General features: G+C 43.0%; 1 protein-coding gene across 2 annotated transcripts; it reads right to left on the bottom strand.

Annotated features, from left to right (window-relative positions):
• Nucleotides 1-2699: 2699 nt before the first annotated feature.
• Nars (asparaginyl-tRNA synthetase) lies at nt 2700-19732 on the bottom strand. 2 transcript variants are annotated; one of them, XM_005356200.3, is made up of 15 exons: nt 19609-19732; nt 18520-18599; nt 15328-15393; nt 15135-15227; nt 14960-15049; nt 13928-14006; nt 12456-12526; nt 11104-11190; nt 9061-9282; nt 8762-8961; nt 8271-8406; nt 7239-7352; nt 4970-5101; nt 4510-4641; nt 2700-3765 (listed from the first exon to the last, which is right to left on the bottom strand). In XM_005356200.3, the coding sequence occupies exons 1-15, from the start codon at nt 19649-19651 to the stop codon at nt 3634-3636; spliced, it is 1677 nt and encodes a 558-aa protein (XP_005356257.1). In that variant the 5' UTR covers nt 19652-19732; the 3' UTR covers nt 2700-3633. The 2 variants fall into 2 exon arrangements, with proteins under 2 accessions (XP_005356257.1, XP_005356256.1); XM_005356199.3 differs by having other exon boundaries at nt 18520-18602.
• Between the last annotated feature and the right edge of the window lie 4712 nt (nt 19733-24444).

A 24444-nucleotide genomic window follows, 5' to 3' on the forward strand; every position in this document is an offset into this window, starting at 1 on the left:
GCAGGAGCCAGAGAGCACGCGTGGAGTTCACGGCCAGCATCATGAATTTATCAGCATGGAGGACCACAGCTGAGAACCTAGGAATTCAGATTGAAAGCCGAGCTGGGATGCACCATGGAAATTCCATTCAATAATCACAGTCCAAGGACAAAGCCTCTCAGATTCCCAAGACCCACTTAGCCGTCACCTACAATCTTTAATTTTCATAGATTTACTACATTTGTCTTCATTCCTTGCCAACCTGCGCTACTCAACAGCTAATGATAGCGTGTTCCTTCCCCTTCCTTCATTCTGATTTGTGTGCTCAAATACAAAATTGTGACCTCCGGGTAAAGACGGGGCTTACACGCAGATTTAGCTTCACTTTGGCCCAAACCCCACCAAAATCTCCACAGAGGTCTTAGAATGGCGGGGGTGGGGGTCCTTTTTGTTCTCAAGCACAAATCAAAAATAAAGAGGGTAAGAACACTACAGGAACAGAATTTTAGAAGCTAGAGGGCAGATGAATCAATATTTCATGGTTCAGCCAGCCGAAGAAAAACTGAATTGTAAGCTGGCCATTCTAAAATAAGAATCATTTAGATTTAGACAACAGAATCCCTAGTGGCTAGGACTGGCGGCAGCAGGTGCCTTTGGAAGTGGCGATGAGAAAAACATCTCATTATGAGATGGATTGAAAGTCCCCGAGAGCAGCTGTCAGATGCCCAGGTTCCCACTCTGCGGTGGGGCGGCGCCCCCATCTCATGGCCAAGTGAAGACTGCATTCCTGGACAAGTTGTGCAGGTTCTAGGGAAAAGCTGTAGACAGCCCAGGGGACTTTTACAGGAAGAGGTAACAGAAAGATTACCAGCATGTTTGGATGTCTTCGGGGACTGAATGAACTGAATAAAACCTGATTATTAATTGTAAGAATGAAAAGGCACAGAAGGCAAGGTAACTGCAGTTTACTAGATATCCAACAGAAATGGTAACTCGACGGAGCTGGAAAGATGGAGACATGAGGTGCACACGGGAAAGTACGGTTCTTTTTGCCGAAGAGCGGATGACATCTAAAATGAAGCACCATGCGGAAAAGCATGAGGGCCAGCAGCATGGAGGGAAATTTAAGTTAAGCTAAACTTCGACAGCTTCCATGTCTCAAAGCTGGTGCTATGTCAGCTAGCTGAACCTTAGCTCCAGAACTTGGTGTTCACTCATGACTGCATTTAATTCTGATCAAGCTATCTGCCTAATGACCCCCCCCAAATAAGAAACTGTTAGCATACGAGTCACTACATTGAATGATTTAAGATGGTATGAGTTTTGGTACCTGAATGATGTCTTTTTTTCCTCGAAGGCATGAGAGACATGCACGATGCTAAGGCAGTTTAAATAACCCAGCCTTTCCCCAGTATTCCTTTCTCAACTAGAGATGACAGAGGTCATTAAGGACTGAAATATTAGTGTAAGAACAGAGCCTAAAGGTTCATTTGAGTAACTGTTGGAATCATCCCACACCAGTTTTAATTGGGAATTTTCAAAAAAAAAAAAAAAAGGCACCATCCATAAATCCAGATTCAGCTAGTCTAGTGTAAAATCCAAGCACTGGTTGGGTAATTTACAATATGCATCCAGGGTTACCCGTAACAGAAGTGAACTATTCTCTATATATGTAAGAAGACATGTTTAGGATGTTACACACAAGGTGGGAAGGAGATAAAGAGAAATTTGAATTGCTAAAAATGGTTGAAGGATGCGTAAAGACAACTGGTAGTATATCTAGGTGCGTCTTGGCATACAGGTCACTCCCCCACAACCCTAGCGGAAGCTAAAAACACCACAGGTAGAAACGTACTTTCTATACCTTATCATAGTGGGGCCTCGCCTACACACAAACTCAGCGCACCGAGCTCACAGTCGGGCAAATCCTCTAGCATATGGCATATTTTATAAGCATTTAACACCTGCAGCTTGTTGACTATTAAAGATGAAAAGCAAAATGCTTTCTAGGCTAATCTTTCATATCACTGCATAAAGCCAAACACTGAGCTATCCTCAACTGGGCACGGCTGGAGCTTTCAACGCAACCACCACGGGCCTGAGAGGACAGAGCCCTCAAGTAGGAGCCTAGGAGAGCAAGATCTAGAACCAGAGATGTCCGGACCCTGGTCCTCCACAGGAATGAAGGGCTGAGATCTTCAGAGCAGAGGGAGAACCACAGGAGAGAAGTGACGAAGCCATAAGTGGATTGGTAATCATTCACACTCGGTTATTGGTCCCAGGTCACCACAACCCGACGCCTGAGCTCACCTAGTCCTGGCTCCGTTTCAGTATTCTATTTATCGGCCTATTTACACAATCAACATTCAAGCTAACAGAGCCTCACCTCTTCCCCTAAATTTTGGTCATGAAGCTAACTAAGTACAGCTCACTGACATTCTTTCAGTACTAGGCCACAAACGCCTCGCTTCCATCTGCCATTTTACTTATTTGCAAAATAGTAGGAAATTAATGGATTTAAAACAACAAAAGAGTGCAAAACAGTTCTAACTAGGACACAAGAGTCTAATTTAAAAACCCATTCTTTTACTGTCATGTAACTCCACTCACACTAAATTCACAATCTAATAATCACGACAAACAGATTCAAAAAATGCAGAAGATATAAAATATGAGGCAGAGATTTCAGCTTTGAAAACACAAGCCAAAGAATTGGTCTGACAAGCGTTTATTTATTGATTGCTGGGAATACAGCCCATCAGAACACATGGCATGCATCTGAGGAGGAACAAGTCACCTGCACTGGGACCATGCAGTAAACCTACCAGGATCCTGTCGGGCAGCGCAGATGGTACCCAGCGCTGGGTGGGTGACTTAGCTGCCTAATGGTGGCTAAGATTCCAGGTGCAAATCCTTTGGGAACATATTTTCTTTTCATTACTCAGAATTACAACAGAACAGGGAAGCCAAGCCTTACCCTGCTCTCAAATTGAAGGCTGAGGGGTTACTTGGGATCATTTAAATAACCCATCATCCAAATCATGTTCATTGTAAATTTTAACTCAATCCCCTTTATAATTTTTTTCCTACCAATTCATGCCCCTCAGAATCAGAAGCACTGTGTGAATTTAGAAAAGATTAATAGCGAATGCAAGACTATGGTATTCGATTCCAGTATCTACACTGCTGCACAATAATTAATACTAGATTTTTTATACCCTATGGCCAATTTCTCTTTTAGATGTTTGCTATAACATGTATATAATACATTAAATAATTCCTGTGACATTTAAAAGGACAAAAATATAGTTGATGGAATATTAGACTATATTTAAAACTATACAATCATATATGGTTTATTTAATACAGTGATTGTAACCTACAGTATGATAAAAGTCTTCCAACTAAAGAGTGATATGCCACGTACTTTCTGAAAATTCTGTAATGAGTACTTTTATTAAAGGGACACCAATGCCACTTTGTATTCAAGTCACATCTACTTCTTCTATGGTAATGGGAAGAAAACACATAAAGACAGAAAAAGCTACTAGCCCAACAGGAAATCAAGGGATGTTTCAAATTTTTGTTCTTTTGCAGAAGCAGTCTTATCTTTTCATGAATATTTCCCTTCCTTCATGCTTCAGGGCCACTTGGTTATGGCCTGCAGCGTTGGACGAATCGAGGGTACAAGCACACATCTCGGATGTGATATCTGTTCAGAATCCAACTTAGGAATCTTTCCAGGCCCAAGCCATAGCCTCCATGAGGACATGTACCATATTTTCTCTGTTAAATAAACGAGAAGAAAGAGAAAGAATGTATGCTTACTTTAAAACTATAACTAAACATGTTGAAATTACTACCATGAGCTAACTTCCACAATGTAATGTAGCGTTAACTCATTGTAGTCATAATGCAGCCAAACCCATATGCCTTCGTAAACCACAGAGACATAATAAAAACCACATCAAGGATGTAGAGCCACCCTGAAAGGAAGAGAGGATTTCAACCTTTCTACCTTATTCCCATGACTTATCAGGAGAGTAAGGAACAGTATTAGATGTTGGCAGGATCTAATAATAGATTTAAAAACTGCAGCAGGGGCTAGCAAGGTAAGTTAGCTCAGCAGTTTAGTGTACTGGCTGTTTTTCCAGAGGGTCTGGGTTCAGATTCCAGCACCCACAAGGTAGCTTAGTACTCTCTGTACTGGCAGCTGCAGGAGCTCTCAAGCCCTCTTCTGCCTCTGGGGGCACGGCATGTGAAACATACATGCAGCGAAAATACCCATACACATTAAAAATACAAAAAACCTGCAGCAGATAAAGAGTTTGCCAAATGGCACTGACCTATAACTTGACTGAAGACAAAAATGGCAATATCCAAATGCTACACAAAGCAAACACAGATCATCTAAATACTCATGGATGACCTGGGATTCTGGCCTAAAATGCCATACACACAATGCATTTCAATGTATGAAAAATTTGTTACAGTGAAAAAAGCTAAAGAAGTTTAAACAATTGTTTTTACCTGATCTGTATACCAGTAATAAGGAGCAGGGTCAATTCCTTCCCTTTTGTAGCCTTCCAGAATTTCTTCACTATCCCAAGAGCGCATCGAGCCGCCCACAATCTCACCAACATTGGGCATCAACACATCAACCTTTAAATAATAAGTAAAAACACAAACAAAAAACTATCATAATTACGCCAGTCTATCAGACAAGATTCCAAGGCTTTAAGGAAAATTTCAATTAAGCTCCTAACTTGAAAGGAAGCCCGCGACTATGCAAAATTCAAGTATTACTCAAATTCTTTATCAGAACACGTCAACCCGATCAGGGAAGAAGTTTTGTTTTGTTTTTTTAACTTTAATTACTGTCATTATAGATTTATGAAATACTTGTCATGAGCTATATCTTATCCAAAATGACAGTTCCCAGTCCCTTAAAACAGCTCAGTTTCTAATACTCAGAGAACCACAAACTGACAGATTCAGTGAGCCGAGGATCCTCAGGACATCGCTGCATATAGAAGGACTTGATCTCCACTGGAAATCGACACAGCAGGATCGGTTCATTAATGGTGTCTGTCATCAGTCTCTCAGGAGCTTCAGGAATATCCTGAGGTGAAACCAGATTTCATTAACTTTAAAACTGCGAACCGAGAGCAGCTCTCCCAGCATCTGTTGTCCCTGGCTATGTTTCTGTAACACAGCAGAGGACACACACAGACCCAAAGCTCACAGACACGCACTCAGGAACAAGTCCTTCTAAAGAGGAAAACCTACTCGTGGCATCAAGTGAACTGTAGGAAGATCTGCTTCTTTTAACACAGCCCACGCAGTGTGCTGAGGCTGCTAGGGAACAGCACCACTGCCCAGACATCTCTAAGCTGTGACAAGATACCGCTCGGTATCTTGTTCAGTGGCCAGACCCAAGCTCTTAACAGATTATGGCCCGCTTGGTCTCCAGAGCAGAAGACAGTCAGTGTATGCTCCAGGACATCACTGCTCTGCAGAGTACTGAAAACACTCATCTTTTTTTTTCTTTTTGGTTTTTCGAGACAGGGTTTCTCTGTGGTTTTGGAGCCTGTCCTGGAACTAGCTCTTGTAGACCAGGCTGGTCTCGAACTCACAAAGATCCTCCTGCCTCTGCCTCCCAAGTGCTGGGATTAAAGGCGTGCACCACCACCGCCCGGCGAAAACACTCATCTTTAAACTGTGACCTGCACTCCCTTCCTGTTACAAACATCACTTACTGGCAGAAAAGTCATAAAATAACCAACACACCTCCAACAATAACCAAGAAATATTAGATGATGATAAACCAAGCTAAATTAGTGTCTTTCCCAAAACATCCTTTAAGAAATCATATTCAAACCAGAACTCAAAACTCCTGTCCCAGTAAAAACTGAGAGCTGGGCAAGAGTCATTGATTTGTTTTAAAAACTGAAACAGGCTGGGCAGTGGTGGCACACGCCTTTAATCCCAGCACTCGGGAGGCAGAGGCAGGCGGATCTTTGTGGGTTCGAGACCAGCCTGGTCTACAAGAGCTAGTTCCAGGACAGGCTCCAAAGCTACAGAGAAACCCTGTCTCGGGAGAAAAAAGAAAAAACAGGGAACAGAAACAGAACTTGGCAGTCACTGGCTCTATTCCCCGAAGCCCTGTGCCCTCAGGTATGAAAGACAAGGATGAGCAGGGGAACAATCTGATCTCTGAGCTTCTCTTCCGCCCACACTGGGGGGTCTGTGTGAGATGAAAATACACCTGGAAAGTCCGCAATGTCTGCTAGCTCCAGAGTCCTCCTGCTGTGGGGCAGCAGAAATGCACATCACCCACCAGCAGGCACTGAGGACGCCCTGTGCCAGGGGCGTTACCCACTTCACCTGGTCACTAGCCTTCAGTGACACAGCAGGCTGAGAGTCCACCTGGGGAACTAGGACATTTGGGCTCTACAGTTAGTGACTGTCTCTCATTCAACCATGCTAAGTACTAGGGATAATAAAGTACTTAAAACTTCAGTTCAAAAGCTGGGTGGTGGGGGCGCATGCCTTTAATTCTAGCACTTGGGAGGCAGAGGCTGGCAGATCTCTGAGTTCAGGGCAAGCCTGGTCTACAAGAGCTAGTTCCAGGACAGGCTCCAAAGCTATGGAGAAACCCTGTCTCAAAAAAACAAAAACAGAACAAACTTCAGTGCAGAATTACGCTATGCATCATAAACTGAATTTACAAGGCAGCAAGTGCAGTGTGGCGAGCTGCTGTGTCATTTGTTCTCAACAGAAATTCCTTCTTAACCCAAAGAAAAACTGCTGAGTAGCAGCTACTGACATTTCACCTATAAACACACATACATACATACACACACACACACACACACACACACGCACGCACGCACGCACGCACGCACGCACGCACGCACCCACAGTGTACTAAAAATAATCAAATACATAGGTCTGGACCAGTTATAACTGACACCCCCAAATGCATGCTGGTAGGCTGGGGAAGGCACTGGCCGAGGAATGCTCATGAGAGCAGGAAGAGAAGAGCACTGTGTGAAAGGAGGGACTCCAATGCTTTAGAACTGCCCAAAGGACGCTGTTCTAAAGTCCACTCTATCAGGAATCCAGATAATCTCAAGATGTAGTTTCTGCTAGTACTACTGTCTTGAGGACAGGTCGAGGCTTCCAGCATCAAGCAGCCACCATCAGCAACCTTAAGCACACACTCCCCTCTGAAGCAAGGAGAAAGGGATACACACGTCTCCAAACTCATAGAGCGTCCCGTCCTCCTTCTTCACATCGTGTTCCCTCAGCCACTCGATAGCATCTGAATAGTTCATTCGTCTGAAAGGCCGTTTAGGAGGTTTAAAGTTCTAGAGTAAAAAGAAGAAGGAAAAAAACATAAAAGGAAAGCATTCAGACTAAAACATTTATTAAGAAACAAAAATGGGGCTGGAGAGGTGACTCAGTGGCTAAGTTATGGGCTGCGCTTCCAGAGGACCCGGGTTTGATTCCCATCATGGTAGCTCACAACCATCTATAACCCAGTTCCAGGAGAATCAACACCTTCTTCTGGCTTCTAGATACACTGCATGCATGTGGTGCACAGACATGCAAGCAGGCAAAATGGCTCAGGCATATTTTTAGCTAGCTCTTACATCTTAAATTAACCCACTTCTATTAGCCTATGTATTACCCTGTGGTTGAGGTTGTGGCATTTCCTCATTTTCTACATGTCTTATTTCCTCAGCAGCTGGCTGGCGTCTGTTTGACTCCGCCTATTCGCTCTCTATGTATCTGTTCAGATTTCCTGCCCGGCTTTACTCTGCTAAGCCATTGACCGAAACATCTTGATTCATCAACCAATAAAAGCAACACATATACAGAAAAGGACCTCCCACATCAGACAGGTGAAGCCTTGGCCAGGCAAGCCTGACAGCCAGGGTCTGATCCGTGGAACCCCACTCCATGAAGCTGTTCTCTGCCTTCTATGTGCCTTCATTGTACAAGTGGGCCCACACACACCATTAACACATAAGGTAATAACAAATTCTTAAAAAAGACAACAGTCCTACAGATCATTAATATGAAAGTGCATTTCAGATGAAGAAATACTTATGAACCACTTCTTCTATAAGCTAAAATATAGTTATTGGCAATTACCAATATTAAGTTTAAGTCTTCAAAACATTACCTACTTAATTTCAGCTCACTAAATCTACAAAAATTGAGAGCGATTCTGTCTTCTACAAGACTGGAACCCCTTTGATTCGAGAAAACACCACACCTACCGGGTTGAGGTCGAACACTATGCTCGCCACTGGTGACTTCAAGACTCTGTCCACCACATCACACACCAGGTCCTCCAAACGGTTCAGGAGGTCCTCAAAGGTCAGGAAGGGGCACTCGGCTTCCACGTGCGTGAATCTGAACAACAGACACAGCTGAGAGCTGCTCTTCTTTTACACAAAGGTTCTCTCAAGCAAAGATCTGGACCTGGGGGAAGTCCAGAAAGGAACCAAGGCCCTGCTCTCGCAACCCTCACTGACTGGTACCTAAGAAGCCAACTGCCTTTTCTTGCTTCTCGGCCAGGGTCTTATAGCCCAGGCTGGTCTTCAACTTCTGGTCTTCCTTCCTCCCAACTGGCGTGTACCACCATGCTCGCTACTTTTATATGGTGCTGTGGACACAACCCAGACCCTTACGTATGCTAAGCATTCACTCGACTAGCTGAACTTTAACCCCAGCCAGAGGGGCAGCTTGGGGGAGGACAATTTCGTACTCAGCCAGGTGCCTTCGTGTTCTGGACTGTTCGGCCCTGTAGGACTGGGCGATACAGAAAACATCCCCCAGGGCCGGAAGGCAGGTCTCCAGGTACAGCTGCGAGGACTGGGTCAAAAACGCTTCCTCCCCAAAATAGTCAAGCTTGAAGAGTGTGGCCCCGCCTTCCACCTGCGTCTGCACCAGCGTCGGGGTGGTAACCTGTTACGGTGAGAAGGAGCACACAGGTCTGCTACTGCCAGCAGTCTTCCAATGGCAAGGGACGTCACTCGTAGAAGGTGACCTGGAACGGGCACTTACTTCACAGTAGCCCCTGTCGAAGAAGTGATCCCTAAAGCACCTGGTGATCATCGACCGTGCCTTCAAGATTTTGGACATGTTCTCTCCGCGGATCATCATGTGCCGGTTGTTGAGCTGGACATCGACATCGGACTCCTCGTTGATCAGGTTATCAGCCCCTCCAGCTGGGGCCAGCCCCACCAGTTCCCAGAAGTCACAGCTCAGCTCGTGGCCTCCCGGAGCCTACAGTTTGAAAAGCAGAGGGAGTGAGACAGACACTAAGCCGACAGTCCTGAAGATCCTGGGCCCAAATTTCCAGATGTTATTTTAAGAGCATCATTAGTAGTTTTAGCCTCCAAATTTACACACCCAGTAACTCAGTATTACAATTTTATATTTAATACTTCTTTCCATGTATTAAATAAGAAGGCATGTACTAAGAATTAAACCAACTCTAATTCCATGACCTGGAGTAATTACTTACAGCTATTAACATCATGATTTATTTTTCTAGCATTTGCCTAAAGATTTAGTTAACATACTTATCTATATTTCAAAACTTAAATACGGAGCTAAGAGCTGGTTCAGCGGTTAAGAGAGCATACTAAGCTTCCAGAGGACCTAAGTCCAGTTCCTAACACCTACGAAGTGGCTCAAACCACTTTTAAATCCAGCTCCAGAGGGTCTGACATCTCTGCTTCCTGAGGGGATCTGCACTCATGTGCACAGAGCACACACCAACACACACACACACACACACACACATATACACACACACACACACTTGAAGTAATAAAAAAAATAAAATCTTAAATTTTGGAAAATAGAAAGTTTTACTAAAAGCAGTTGATCTATTTGGAGAAAGAGTCAAAATCTCCCCTACTGACTCTACAAAAAGTAATTCTCTTTAAAAGCCTCACATTCGTGGAATGTGGGGTCATCTTGTTGCCAAACACTGGACAGCAAGTAACACCATGACAACTGATCCATCTCTACCATGCCACTTCAAGGAAGGCTGGGTGAATCCACTCAGACACTCACTTTTATTACAGGGCAGGCTTTTACATGGACTCTGGGCTAGGAGTGTTTGCTCCCTCTTGTGGTTAATATGCTACATCTGTAGTTTCTCTTCCTGGGCAACAATCACAACCACAGTAGTTATTTGAATTGTGATTACCGACTGACAGGTTACCTAGGCTAGGGCACAAATATATCCTATGCACATTTTTCTTCTCTCTTTCTCCTTTTATTTTTATTTTTAAACTACCAATTCCTGTTCAAAACATTTCAGTTTAGACTAGTGTTTTCTGAAACTCTCAGTGGTCTAGATTTTACTTTCACCTTCCTAAGTTACTACTATACCACAGCAAAGTGGCCGCACAACTAACCAAGAGGATCATTAAGGAATTAAGTTGAAAAGCTAAGGTGTTTTGTTTTGTTTGGAAGCAAGTTCTCATTATGTAGCTCTGACTGTCCTGAAATTCACTATGTAGAACACGTTGATTCACAGAAATCTATCTGCCTCTGCCTTCAAGTGCTGGGATTAAAAATAATGTGTGAGCCCACGCTATTCTGATTTGACCGTGAGCTCTGCATTCTCTCAAAGTCACAGTGACATTACTTGCCCTGCAGCAGCAGAGGAAGGTGTTCAGGTCAGGAGGCCCCTACCTGCATGAATGAATTTGGTCACTCAGGCGAGTTAGCGTCAGTGATCATGAGACTAGATTTGTCACACAAGCCAGCTCAGCCCCACCCCAATGTACTGAATGCATTCTTTAGTCTTCATGCCCCCCCACCGTGAACTAACCAACTTCCAGAACTACAAGAAAATTCTCTTGTTTTCATAAATTTCCCAGTCCACGAGACTCTGTTATAGCTACGAAAATCAGACTACAACAAAAACTGTTAGCGGACATATTTTACTGGAAAAGAACACAGTACACTGAATTTACATTACTTTACGCTTGTGTATTTATATGCCAAACGCCAAATGTACCAATAAAGACATTGGAGAACAAACCATTAAATACCGACTACTTTATTCCCTGCGTTCACCCCGCTCACCTGCTTGCCCTTTGGAGTCAGGTTTAGTGTTCCATATACTGCCACGCTGCTCTCAGTGGACAAGACTACTCCATTGTAACACTGGCACTGCAAAAAGGGCAAAGTTCATTATTAGGCTACTTATGCTGATTTTAAAATATTCTAATAAAGTTAAAGGAATTGTTTACAAACAAGTTATTAGTCAAATATTTGTAAAGTCAGGATTGATACTACCACTAATTTTATTTTTGGCTTCTTTTTGAGACAGGGTCTCATATAGCCCCAGCTAGCCTTGCACTGCTCATATGCCTGCCTTTTCTTGCAAGTGCTGGGATTACAGGCTATGCTACCACCCTGGGTTCACCACTGATTAATGAGAGCGAGAGTGTGCAAGCGCTATTTTTGGAGGAGGCAATGTACCCATGCACCACATGTTTCTATTAGCAACGGACTGCTACTTATCACCTACTGAGTAGCTGATATTACCTATTGATACGATAGAGAAGTACACCCTGATATTTGCTCAATGAGATAGCTTACTAAAGTATTTCTTGGACTGGGGTGCTATGGTTGAGTAACATATGGCTATATAAAAACATATTTACGTTCCCTTTAGATGAATACATAAGCATAAAAGACTGTAGTCCATTACATAGCCATACAGTTCATTTTTGACTTAAGACAGAGCCTCTCTACACTGTGATGACCAGCACATGCTAAAGTCATTAGGAGAAAAATAATGGGCAATTCAACAATAGAGGGATAAGGCTTCTACACTGAAAGCCACTGATCACAAAGACATGTCAACATCATGTGCCTCCTGACATAACCAGAACAGCTTTGCACAGGAAGCACTCATATGAAGGACATAAAAAAAAAAAAAACACTATCAGACCAAGGTCCATTTATAAAACACAGGGCAAGCAGAAGCACACTAAGTGACAGAGAGGCAGGAATTAACCAAACTCATCTGTGAGACACTCCAGAGTAATTTCTGGATTTTCCTCCCACAAATAACTGGGAGCAGAAAGAGAGATAATGAACAACAAGGAGACACTGTTAGCAATGTGACATCCAGGGAAAGACACCAAGATCCAGCATAACCTGTGGTTACTCAAGCCAGGTCATAAGACTCTCTGTACTACCTGTCTTTACAGGTCAAGAAAATTTCCATAACAAAGGCTTCTCTCTAGCTTTTCCAAGGTACAATCAAAACTTTTTACATTTATGATACACAATGGTTTTGACATGGGTATCCATAGTTAACACAGTAAAAATTTGAAGTATGTGTAGAGATCCTAAAATTCTCAAAACTTTTAAAATGGACTGTATTAAATTCAATCTTTCAGGCATATGTAAGATAAAATACTTACCAAGTCATCTGACAAGACACACTGCAGATAGCCCGTACCATCTCGCAACACCAGAAACATCAAATTCTTTCCTAGGAAAAAGAAACAAAACTTCAGCCAGGGTACTTCACAATCCTCCTATATAAAACAGTCCCAGGGGCAGTCATGGGAGTTCAGACCTCTCCATGCTCTGCCTTTGACATCCCTGCCCCCAAGCCTCGTCTCTGTGTACTTTATGTTCTAACCACATGATCCACACAATCTACACGATCATGGACGGTAAGTCAGTTAAGGAGCTGAGGCATTGTCTTATCTACTTCTGAATCTCCTATAATGTAAAGAAAAGTGCCGAGCACTCAGGAGGAGGGACATAAGGATGTGAAATTAAACACTCATTTATTTTTATGAAAGATTTGATAATCACTTATAGCAAGATAATAAACTAATAAAAAGAGAGAAAGGTCTGGCTGAAGGTAATCATAAAAATCAAAACTAGGATGCTGGTGGGAGAGAGATCCTGGATAATCTCAGACATCAATCTCAGTCCTCCACATGTGTATGCCACACATAAGCATGCCACACACATTCAAACATGTATTCATACACAGCATACATGGGGCGGGGGGAGAACAGGAACCAACAAAAATACTAACTAAAAAAGGTCTCATTCCAGATCAGGATCTGTCTTTCCTTATAACACACAGCCCTGTTTCTCAATAAATAGTTAAAATTCAATTTGAGGATGATGTACTTGTTATATACCTCTTGATCAATGTGATTACTAAGAGTTCAAGTAATAGCTAAATAATCTTCAAACTTTCATAGTCATATTACATATGAACAAATTTAGGTTATAAATTATTACATCACTTAAAAAGACAGTATACAGCCGGGCGATGGTGGCGCACACCTTTAATCCCAGCACTTGGGAGGCAGAGGCAGGCGGATCTCTGTGAGTTCGAGACCAGCCTGGTCTACAGAGCTAGTTCCAGGGTAGGCTCAAAAAAAAAAAAGACAGTATACATACCAAAAACCTAAACAAACTCAGAAAAGTGTTTTTATGCTGGTCTTTGTAAATGGAGAATGCTTGTTCATTTCCCAGCCACCCAGACCCAAACAATCACACAGAAACTATATTAATTACAACACTATTTGGCCAATTAGCTCAGGCTTCTTATAACTCTTACATCTTAAATTAACCCATTTCTGTGTATCACCACAAGGTTGTGGCTTACCAGAAAGGTTCTGGGGGGGGGCATCTTTCTCTTTCAGCAGCTACATGGCACATCTCTGACTCTGCTGCCTACTTTCTATATGTATCTCTGTTCAGATTTCCCACATGGCTTTGCTCTGCTAAGCCACTGGCCCAAACAGTTTTATTCACCAAGCAATAAAAGCAATACATATACAAAATGACATCTCATATCAGTTTTTCATCTAAGACCAGGTTTATTTAAGCTTGAAAAGAGGGAAAGAAAAACCACCCCACTCACCTTGCCTACGCAACCTGTGGACCCAGCCAAACACCTTCACTCTTTGGCCTCGATACCCTTCTAATGCACAAATCTTTACCTGTCAAATTTAAATAAAAACTATTTATCACATACCAAGATTTTCACTAATATTACAAAGACCCATAGATTGTAGTAAATAGTTAAAAACTATCACTGCTGAATGCGATGGTAGACACATTTAATCTCAGTACTTGTAAGGCAAGCCAGGAAGATCTCTATGTGGGATACTAACAAGACCTTTTGTAGAAAGAAACCCAACAAAACAACAACAAAAAACTCAAACTAACCAACCAACCAAAAAATACTCCCCACCATAACAATTAACTAAAAAAAATTCTTTTCCATTAGTGTAAAGTTGGTAATGAGAGATACCTACAACTGGCTGGGATCCTATTAAAAAAAAAAAAAAAAAACAGGTAAGGAGTGAATTTAGTTTGTCCCCCACAGTAGCAACAATCCCAGCCTGTCCAGTGCCTCTGCACACCTGCACACCAGGAAACTAAGACAAGAGAGGAAATGTGAAGAGGAACTAGGTGGTGACCGGAGGGACTAGGAGGTGACAGACACTTGGCCAGCAAAAGCATCAATGGAACCCAAGCCACACTTACTCCTGAATCAGCAATCTGTTTGGGTCCCAGAAAAAACACAGGAGCAAACTTCCCCTCAAATAATCATAAATACTTCTTATATACTTGTAAAGCTTTTGAAAACCACAGAGATTTCGGCCTTTTTACTTTTGGGTGAGGAAACCAACACTACAGGGGGCAAAATCATTGCCTCGAATCACGCAGCACAGCCAGCTAGTACTCCACACCTGATACCCGTCAGCCAGGGCAGAATCTGCTTATCACACAATTTCTAGTCTTAGCAACAAAATGAACCTCTAAAAGCCAACCTCAGCACTTAAAAACAAGAAAAAACAAAACCTAAGAACAAAAGATGTGTATGTCCTGCAGACCCAGAAACCCAGAAACAGCCATGCCCACAGTGCCAGAAACGACAGACACTTACACAGGCTGGCTCTGGCAGGCTTGGGTCATTTTTAATGATAATTTTCTTTGCTTCCTCCAGGTTCTTTTCTCTTCGTAAGTTATCTTCTGCCTAATAGAAAACACAATGCAAGTGGTCAGTGCAGTTTTGGGTGTTGTACTCTAAGAGTGCGCACAGCAGCAAGTTCACTAGTCACCTCTTTCTTCTCCCGAGAGTCATTCTTCATCTGTTCTCTGTGCCACATCTTTTTAATGTTCTTCATCTGTGACTTAGAAATGACATCCCACCTCTAGAGAGAGAGCACACAGATAGGCATTATCTTCGACCCCTCTCTGTGCTCAGAACAATTTGTCATTCACAAAACATAATCAGCGATTAGCGTGCCCTACCTCATTTTCCTTTTGTGAGTCCACATAAATGGTGGGAAACGGCTCCTTCCCGACTGTCATCAAAGCCTTGGGAGGGAGGGAGAGACAAGATTTCTTTAATATTATACAATGCTTAGTAACCAAAACCGCACCTGGATTATGAATTTGAACATGACGAAGAGCTTAGATGAAACTATTAGGACCCAAGAGACAAAACTCAATGTCAAGCGGATGACTGGCTGAGCCTCCTTCAGAAGGAGTTGGCTCTAAGAGCGGCAGGTCACACTACAGAAAACTCTAACACATTCACCCACACAGTAAATGACCTCCAAGCAGAGCAGAGTCAGACAGACACAGGGACAAGCACAGCTATGCCAACAAAAGCAGCAGCGGAGAGCAAAACCCCTTCACTAGCAACACCTGAGAGGTTAGCGATTTGTGAAATTTGGACCTAAGTCAGGCAGGTCTGAAACTCTCTCAACAAAATAACAGCTAAGTTATATTTAATTTGAAAAATTCTTGAGACTATTGTTTTTTGAGCAATATTGACATATCAGACGTTAGTGTATTATAAATCATTTAACAGTTTATCATTTGTGTGTTTTAAGTTAATTAACAAAAATGCTTGTTATGCTTTTATTGATCATGGGGGGGTACACCAAAGGACAATTAGGAGAATCAGCTCTCTTTCCAATACTTGGATCCCAGGGACTGAATTCAGGTTGTCAAGAATCACCTTTGCCTACTGAGCCAACTCACTGGAGCCCAAAAAAATAATTATTTAAATGGGGTCTCTAGTTCAGATCAGTCTTGACCTTGCTGTGTAGCTGAGGATGATCTTGAACTCTTGATCCTCCTACCTTTACCTTCCAAGTGCTGGAGTTACAGGCTCAAGGCAAAGATGAGTATTGTAGTAACCTCAAGCACTGTCTGAAAATACTTACACAGGAAAAGAAATGTCTAATTCTTTCTGGAGGTAAGAGCTGAAGTTTATAAACCTCTGAGATCCTACCACACGTCTATTCTTTGCCTATTTGAGCCCCCATTAGGGCTACTGAGCTGTCCTGCTTCAGCTGCTCTGGGCCATATCCTCAACTGTCTGGTTTCATTCTTCAGCTAGAGGCCATAAAATTACAAAGGACAGTCATGTGGGGGCATAAACAGCTAGGCCTGTAAGGAAACATTAGCAACATTTATTTAAGATTAGCTAAGACCCCCGCCCCCGCATACTAAATGACAAACACACACACACAAAGAGACAGAGAGAGAGAGAGACTCCCCACAAACATAAAAGGAACAAGAGGAGGAATGCCTAATTCCTGGAAAATCTCCACCCATTCTCAGAAGACAGGCAGCACACCCGATTACTACTTCATCTTCCTCCCTCATATTCTAAATTCTCCAATTTCCAAGACCCGAGAAGCTAGCTTGCAAGTTTATCTCCCATTTCTACCAGTCTTGACTAGTTTTTCCTTTTCCAAAACCAAGGGCAAGAGGAACCCTAACCTTCTAGTGGGATTTTTGTCCACTTCGTTGCCTGCTGTAGAGCAGGGATGTAAATCTTTTGCAAACATCAAGAGACTTAACCATAAATTGTCATAGGATCACAGTCTTGTACCACACCAGTGATGGACTGCATGTCCAACTACGGCCCCATCAGACCACAGCGTGAAGGACTGCTGTGGCTGCCTACAGTGTTCTAGAAGACTCTATCTCTCATCAACACACAGCTGCGTCTGCAGACAGTTGGACTTCACTTCTTTCCTGAAACTGTACATCGATACTCATTTTTTTTCTGTCAGGGATGGAAAGCGCCTATCATTCCTCATAACAGAAGGACTCAAGCTGTAACACTCCTCTTCCACTGGTCACCTCAAGTGTTATCAGTTTTGGAAAGTCACAGGATATGCCTCAATTGAACAAGATTGAACTCTTAAAAGTTAAAAAAAAAAAACAAGACCTTGGTATGACATATCAAGGCATTACCTAGCCTGACCTAAAGAGAAAACACTTCCAGGTTAAGAGAACTTGATGACTGATATTGTCAGGCATCTAGAAAAACAAGAATCGGCCAGATATGGATGCACAGAAAAAGTAGTGTCAGGGGCTTGCTCTTCCAAAGAGGGAGTACATTTAGTCTTCCCCCTTATAGGGTAGCTGAAACCAGGCAGCCCCAGCATTCCAGTTCAACGGGCCTGTCAATGAATAAATAGTATGGTGGAGACACCTTGGACCACATCCTAACCTGATGGGATTAGCTGTGAGCTGGAGCACTCCTGTGGCACGTTAACAGTCCACTTGGAACGAGCTAACTGCACATGATGTTCCTAGGCCCCGAAAGAACAGTACACAACTCAAGTGGCATTTCTGTCTTCACCCTTCAGATTCCTGAGTCTGCTGTGAGAAGTGGTCCTCGGATGGGCTGCTGCTACGTCAAGTCTTTGCATCTCAAGGTCAGGATGATACTATGATAAATACACCAAGAGACCTCTCTTTAGATTCCCCAGGCACGAGCTCAGTGTGACTCAAAGGTAACTTTTACTCTTACAAGAACTGAAAAACAGACTACTCTGACGAGAAAAGGGGCAGAGATGAACACCTCGTGGAAAAAAAAAAGGAAAGGAACTGCTTTAAATGCCCCTCCCCAAAAGTTTGGGCTCTGATCTAACACTATTAAATTAACATGTGAACATGTGTGGACACACCCTCTACTTTCCCTTTCAGGAGACTCTTTTCAAACTCTAGTGTGTGAAATAAAACTATTGGGCTGGAAAGATCACCCAGTGGGGAAAGGTGACTTCCACTAGGCCTGGTGACCTGGGTTTGAGTTTGATACCTAACATTCACACGGAGGAAGGACAGAACAAATGGTGGATAGTATCTTCTGATTCCATATGCAGAGAAACACAAACACGGTTTGAGTTTGATACCTAACATGGAAGAAGGACAGAACAAATAGCGGATAGTATCTTCTGATTCCATACGCAGAGAAACACAAATACGGTTTGAGTTTGATACCTAACGTGGAGGAAGGACAGAACAAATAGCGGATAGTATCTTCTGATTCCATACGCAGAGGAACACAAATACTGCCCCCCCCCATAAACAAAGGTAGTATTTTCTTTTTAAAGAAAGAACGGAATAAAATGCTCAAACAGACATTCGCCACAACGGTCCTTCCTCAAGGCGGAGCAGCCTCCCTAGTGAGGTTACCTTCAGGCCGGTTTTAAATGGCTTCTCCTTGGTTCCATCTCCTGTTGCATCATTTCCTTCTCGGTCAGAGACATACAGCTCTGCTGTTTATAAAAAGAGGAAAAGTTACTCATCGTTCATCAATCACTCTCAGCCACATTACCTTGCTGCAGCTCTATCCATTTTCTATCTTCGGGAAACAGAAAAAGCATCTGGTTTGTAAAGACGCCCACAGGCCCAAAGAAATCAACATATTATTTTTCCGATCTCCCCTTTTAAGACTATCCCACCTAGCACAATGAATTACAAAACTGATTTTTCTAAACGAACTTTTTCGTTATTTTAACCTGCTGGCATGACTCTTTTCCTTGAGCGAACAATAAAGCTGGGGTTTTGAAATCCATCCTACCTTGATGAGTACCTTAAATTAAAAGCCAGGGTGACTCGGGAAGAATTTATTTAACCTTACTGTGCTTATTTCTTTATCTTTAAAATCAGGAAAACAATATACACCTTTACAGGGCTGTATGTACGTACTGAGGATGAAACGGAACAAGATGTGAATCAGGCATCCCGGAAAACAATGCACCGGGAGCAAGTGAAAATGACAGTATCCTCTGCTCTTCAAAACAAACCCAATCTCTGGGGTTAAAACCGCAGAGGGCCTCACAACTGCTAGGTCTAATTGGGACACTGCCTCGGTCTCTTAAATGTCTTATTTCTACGGCTGCAAATCTCAGCAGAAAAATAAGGTTTGAGAGAAATAATTACAGTCTTAAATCCTCCATAAGATCAAGAAAAGAACTGCATAGTTGGGGGTTTCATTAGGTCCCAGCGCCTTGCTGCGCCCCAGTCTGGGCGGCATCACGAGACTTTGGCAGTAGGGCTGGCCAGAGAGGCGGTGGCCGAGGGACCCACAGGACTGGAGTAGAACCGGACTTAGGTCACCGAGTCTGGTGCCCAGGTGGTCCAGGTCTGAGGGTCTGGTGCGAAGGACCAGAACCCCGCAAATATTTGGGAGCGTGCCCACGCTGCGCCAAGCACGGAAGGGAGGTCTGGAAATTCGGCCGGAACATTTCTGTACCGGACCTCAAGCCGAACCTCACTCACCGAGTACCATCCCTGCAGTCGCCCTGATCACCTCCGAGGACATCGACACCGCAACACCGCCGCCTGGTCACCTCAACGTGCACACACGGCTTCCTTGACTGAGGCGTTGCATCATACTGTCTAGGGCAGTCGTCGCGGATATGAGTCAGCGGAACGTCGGGCATCCATTGGCTGCAGGAGGTGGGCAAGTGACGCAGAGGCCACCATGTTTGGTCAGGCAAGAGAACACTTCCGGTTCGGAGGCACTGGGCTGGGTGCCTTCCCGGTACTCCGGAGGCGGAACCGGGTTTCCCTGGAGTGGGTTGGACAGCGTGGTTAAGCTTTCTGCCTTCCCGACTCTGCACCTCGCTCAACGCATGGCAGATTCGGTTTCTCAGAGAGTCAACCACCACGAGGGAAAAGGGTTTTTGGATGTATTTTTTTTTAAAAAAACTTTTATGTGTAGTGTATGAGTTTTGCCTTGTAAAAGAAAAGTCCTCGCATCCGTGGGAACCGGAGATAAGGATGGCTGTGAGCTGAGAAACGAACTCGTGAGAGCAATGTGTGCTCTTAACCGTAGAGTCCCCTATAGTATATACTTTAAAAAGAAGAAAGGAATTGTGATGAGCTGACCGTCTACCTGCTTCCCTAACAGAACAGTTTATATAGCATTTAATTGCATTAATTGATCACGAATCCACAGATGATTTAAAATATGAATGAGGATTTATGTAGTCTCATTGCAGACACTACGCTACGGATAAAAGGCGTCCGTTATCTCACTATTTGCATGCGTTGTGTATAAGTCCCCGAGATACCGTGGATCTTCCATGTCACCAGTCAGATTATGGATAACGTGTCTGGTCAGGATCGGTTCAGCGCTCGCAGCACAGCCTGGACTTCAGGAAAGGCTTGGTTTAATCAGAACTTCCAGAAGCTGGCGTTTCCTTGATGCATAGCTCAGAGTCGCTTCCAGAAACGGGCTGACATTTGACAGTGTCCTTTTTTGTTTGACTCACTGACGGAATTGTGGTTGATTAGTGGCATTGTTCAGGCTGTGACCAGTTTAGGGGCGCTTTGTTCTTCTGGTCACCGTGTTCCCGTTTTGTTCTCCAGATTGTTCTGGTATGTCTACCTGGTCCATTTGGTTCGCGGTGCATGTAAAGGGGTTTGTCTGTATTTAACTTTCACCATAGTTACCTGCTTATGTTCAGGGCATACGAATCCGACGTCTCCATGTTGCCTTCGGGCAGCTTCCGGGTTCCTCTTCTGGGTCCTGTCAAACCCGCAGAAGTCTTCCAAGAGCGGTCATGTGTGTTCAGTATTTTGCTCCACAAAACAAATTTTGAAGAGAGAAGAGAAATCACTGTGATTTCTTCTTACCCCGCCCCAGCCTGAAAAGAGATGTAGTGTATGGAAAATATAAGTAATGTATAAAATCCGTAACTGCAGACAATGGAGAAATCACTACGAGACTATTTTAAGGAACTGAAGATTCAACTTCCCTCTCAAATTGGAGAGATAAATTTAAGCAAAAGTTAGTTCGTTAATTCCTGGAGAACTTTTTCTTTGGTGATCCTCAAGCCGTTTCAAATTTATGAACTGCTTGTCTGTAAGCATCCAGCAGTTTAAATAAAATCGTTTAAAAATTAATAGCTCATTAAAGAAGACGACTTTGAGCAATTAGTGTATCTGAAGCCAAATACACAGCTGGCTTCATGACCTTGATCTGAACCCTAACCTCTTGAGTCCTGGATACTTTGCAAAATGATAGGTACACATCTCTCAAAAAGTAAAGATTTTAAGTGACCGAGGATGCAGGCAAAACACTTATACAAATAAAAATGATTAAATCTTCAAATAAAACAACTCAGGACCACTGTGCAGAACTTTAAGGTAGGTGGGCTACTTACGCCAACAGAACCACCATGTTGGAAAGGTTATTAATCTTGCTCAGGCTCCTGATACTTTCAAATAATAGGAATCGTTATTGAAAGTTGCTCCAAACCCTGCAGGGTTTGCTTATTTCTTCTTCATGAGAGGAGACTGCATCCTTGTGGAGCTAAACTGAGAGGAGTCCATTGTCTAGTATTTCTCATTAGGAATCGATTCTCCCAGGGGCTAAAAACCAACCTCTAGTATAGAGGTCACTTTGTCCATCGAGAATCATCTTGCAATGAAACTTCACGACAAAACAGGTGCTGCCCAGCCAAACCGCATAATGATAAACCAGTCCAGGGATATAGGATGGGGGTAGCCGGGGACTCCACTTCTTTTCAGCTTCTTTGTTTTAGTTTTGTTTGACCAATATAAACACTCTGTGCTCCGTGGATACTTTTAATAACATAAAGAACTATTTTCATTTGTTTGTTGTTTGTTTATCTATTTATTTTGGTTTTTCAAGACAGGATTTCCCTGTATAGTCTTGGCTAGCCTGAACTTAGAGATCCTCCTGCCTCTGCCTCCCTAGTGCTGAGATTAAAGGCATGTGCCACCACCACCTGGCACACAAAGAACTTTTCCTAAAAGTGGAGCATTAGTCTCCATTTCTGGAGAATTCACAACAAAATTTGAGTGCTACAAACATTTTAAACAAACATGCACCAAGAAGGACTCTTCTAAATTCACCAGATTTTTCCAAGATTGGGCTCTTTTTTAGGGTGTTTTGTTTGGCTTGCAGAGAAAATGCTTTCATGGAAGCAAGGTATACAAATAAAGATACCCTGTGCTCAGCTGTCACAGAGGGCAGTAGAGGAACCAAAGAAGAAATTATATGTTGGTGTAGGTGATCAAGAAAGAAAATGGTCTTTGCCCTCTTCCAATTCTAATAACTTAAATCACCAGATCAGCCACTTCAAGACCCATCCTTGGTTAGTGGACCAGAAGATGAATACTGGAGTTGGATAGACGCTTTGGGCCAGTGTGTTTCTCACTGAGAAAGGACCTTCACTATTCTGCAGCTTCAGGACCAACCATTTATACAGTTATAAGCCTAAGTCAAGCAGTCCCTGCGGCTGTCCAATGGGTTTGAACTCATGGTCCTCCTGCCTTAGCATCCTGACTGCCTTTTAGGATACAGGCTTGTACCGCTGTACCCAGTTTACCCCCAGAGAGCTGATCTGTAAGGAGGAGGATTTCCTTTGGCTCATAGTTTCAGCACATAGTCACTTAGCCCTGGCTCTTTGGGCCATGGTGGCACAATCGTGATGGGAATACGTGGTGGAACAGAGCCTGTTTATAGTGACTGGGAAGAAAAACTGAGAGGAATTAGGGGTCCTCATATCCCCCTCAAGGCCATTTCCTTAATGACCTAACTTCCTCCCCCTGGTTTCCACCTCCTGAAGAAGATGGCACCGTCTCACAAGAGCGCCACAAGCTGGGGACCAAGTCTTTAATACATGGGTTTTAGAGGCATTTCAGATCCCACCTGTAACAAGCTTTACTTTAGTTTCTTGCAAGTCTTTGCATTTCCAGATGAGATTTAGAATTGGCTTGGGTTGGGGTTACATAGCTTCTGTCCATCAACCTCACCTCACCTCCTTCCACATGAAAGGAAGCCAACAGACACGGTTCTATGCTTGGTCCTTCTGTCTTCACAATGAGTCATGTAGATTGTAGTAGGTTTTTTTTCTCTCTCTCTTTTGCTTTTTACTCTTTGGTCTTTTGTGGACCCACTACCCAGCTCTCAAATAAATACACAGAGAGACTTATTATTACTTACGAATGCCCAGTTTTTCTTAAATTCTTAAATCTGTCTACCTTTTGCTTTAGGACTTTTTCCTTTTCTTGCTTCTGAATATCTCACTTTTACTCTTACACTGTGACTGGCCTCTTCTTTTTCTGCTCCCCGATCTCTCTCACTTCTTGTTATTTTGTCTGCCTGCCTTTCCTTTCTTCTGCCTTATTATTGGCCGTTCAGTTCTTTATTAGAACAATCAGGTGTTTTAGATTAGCTTCACAGAGTTAAAGAAATGCAACAGAAAAGAATGCAACATGGGCTCAAAGGAGGTTAAGAACATTGACTGTTCTTCCAAAGCTCCTGAGTTCAATTCCCAGCAACCACATGATGGCTCACAGCCATCTATAATGCGATCTAGTGCTCTCTTCTGGCCTGCAGGCAGAAAACTGTATATATAATAAACAGATAAAGTCTTAAAAAAACAAGAAAGAATGCAACACACCAGGTGGTGGCGCTAGCCTTTAATCCCAGCACTCCCGAGGCAGAAGCAGGTGGGTCTCTGTGAGTTCAAGGTCAGCCTGGTCTACAAGAGCTAGTTCCAGGACAGCTAGTGCTGTTACATAGAGAAACCTGTCTCCAAAAACAACAACAACAAAATTACACATCTTTGCATCATTAAACAAATCTTTCACAGCAAAAACAAATGTAACACATCTTAAAATATTCCACAGCAGTAGATCTTTCATGGTCTCCCTTGGTTTCCATTCTAGTGTCATCAGAAGACCACTAACTTCATTTAACCAGTCCTCTTTCATTGTTTTCTACGGGTTTTTTTTTTCTTTTGGTCATTATAAACACTGAGGTAATGCTGTAGTCATACATGCAGTTTCCCCTGTGAGCAGAAATATCTGCACTGTGAAGATGAGAAATGTGATGACTAGGTCAAGTTTCAATGGATATTGCTAAATTGCACATATCAAAGTTTTATCGCTTTATACTTCTGTCAGTAATGAAACTGGTTTGTTTTGCACACAGCCTCAACAGTAGGATTACCAAGCCTTGCTAGTTTCTCTTTTGTTAAGGTAAAGCACATCTATCTATCTATCTATCTATCTATCTATCTATCTATCTATCTATCTATCTATCTATCTATCTATCTATCCTTCTATCTGTCTGTC

The sequence above is a fragment of the Microtus ochrogaster genome, chromosome 18 (assembly GCF_000317375.1).
Source record: "Microtus ochrogaster isolate Prairie Vole_2 chromosome 18, MicOch1.0, whole genome shotgun sequence".
Lineage (NCBI taxonomy): Eukaryota > Metazoa > Chordata > Mammalia > Rodentia > Cricetidae > Microtus > Microtus ochrogaster.

Excerpts from the sequence above, each read along its gene's own strand:
- Nars (XM_005356199.3), bottom strand. The coding sequence starts at position 19,651 with ATGTCCTCGGAGGTGATCAGGGCGACTGCAGGGATGGTACTCG. Across the intron at positions 15,228-15,327 it reads ACTCACAAAAGGAAAATGAG|AGGTGGGATGTCATTTCTAA; the intron begins GTAGGGCACGCT and ends CTCTCTCTCTAG. Across the intron at positions 12,527-13,927 it reads CCACAGGTTGCGTAGGCAAG|GAAAGAATTTGATGTTTCTG; the intron begins GTGAGTGGGGTG and ends TCTTTTTCCTAG.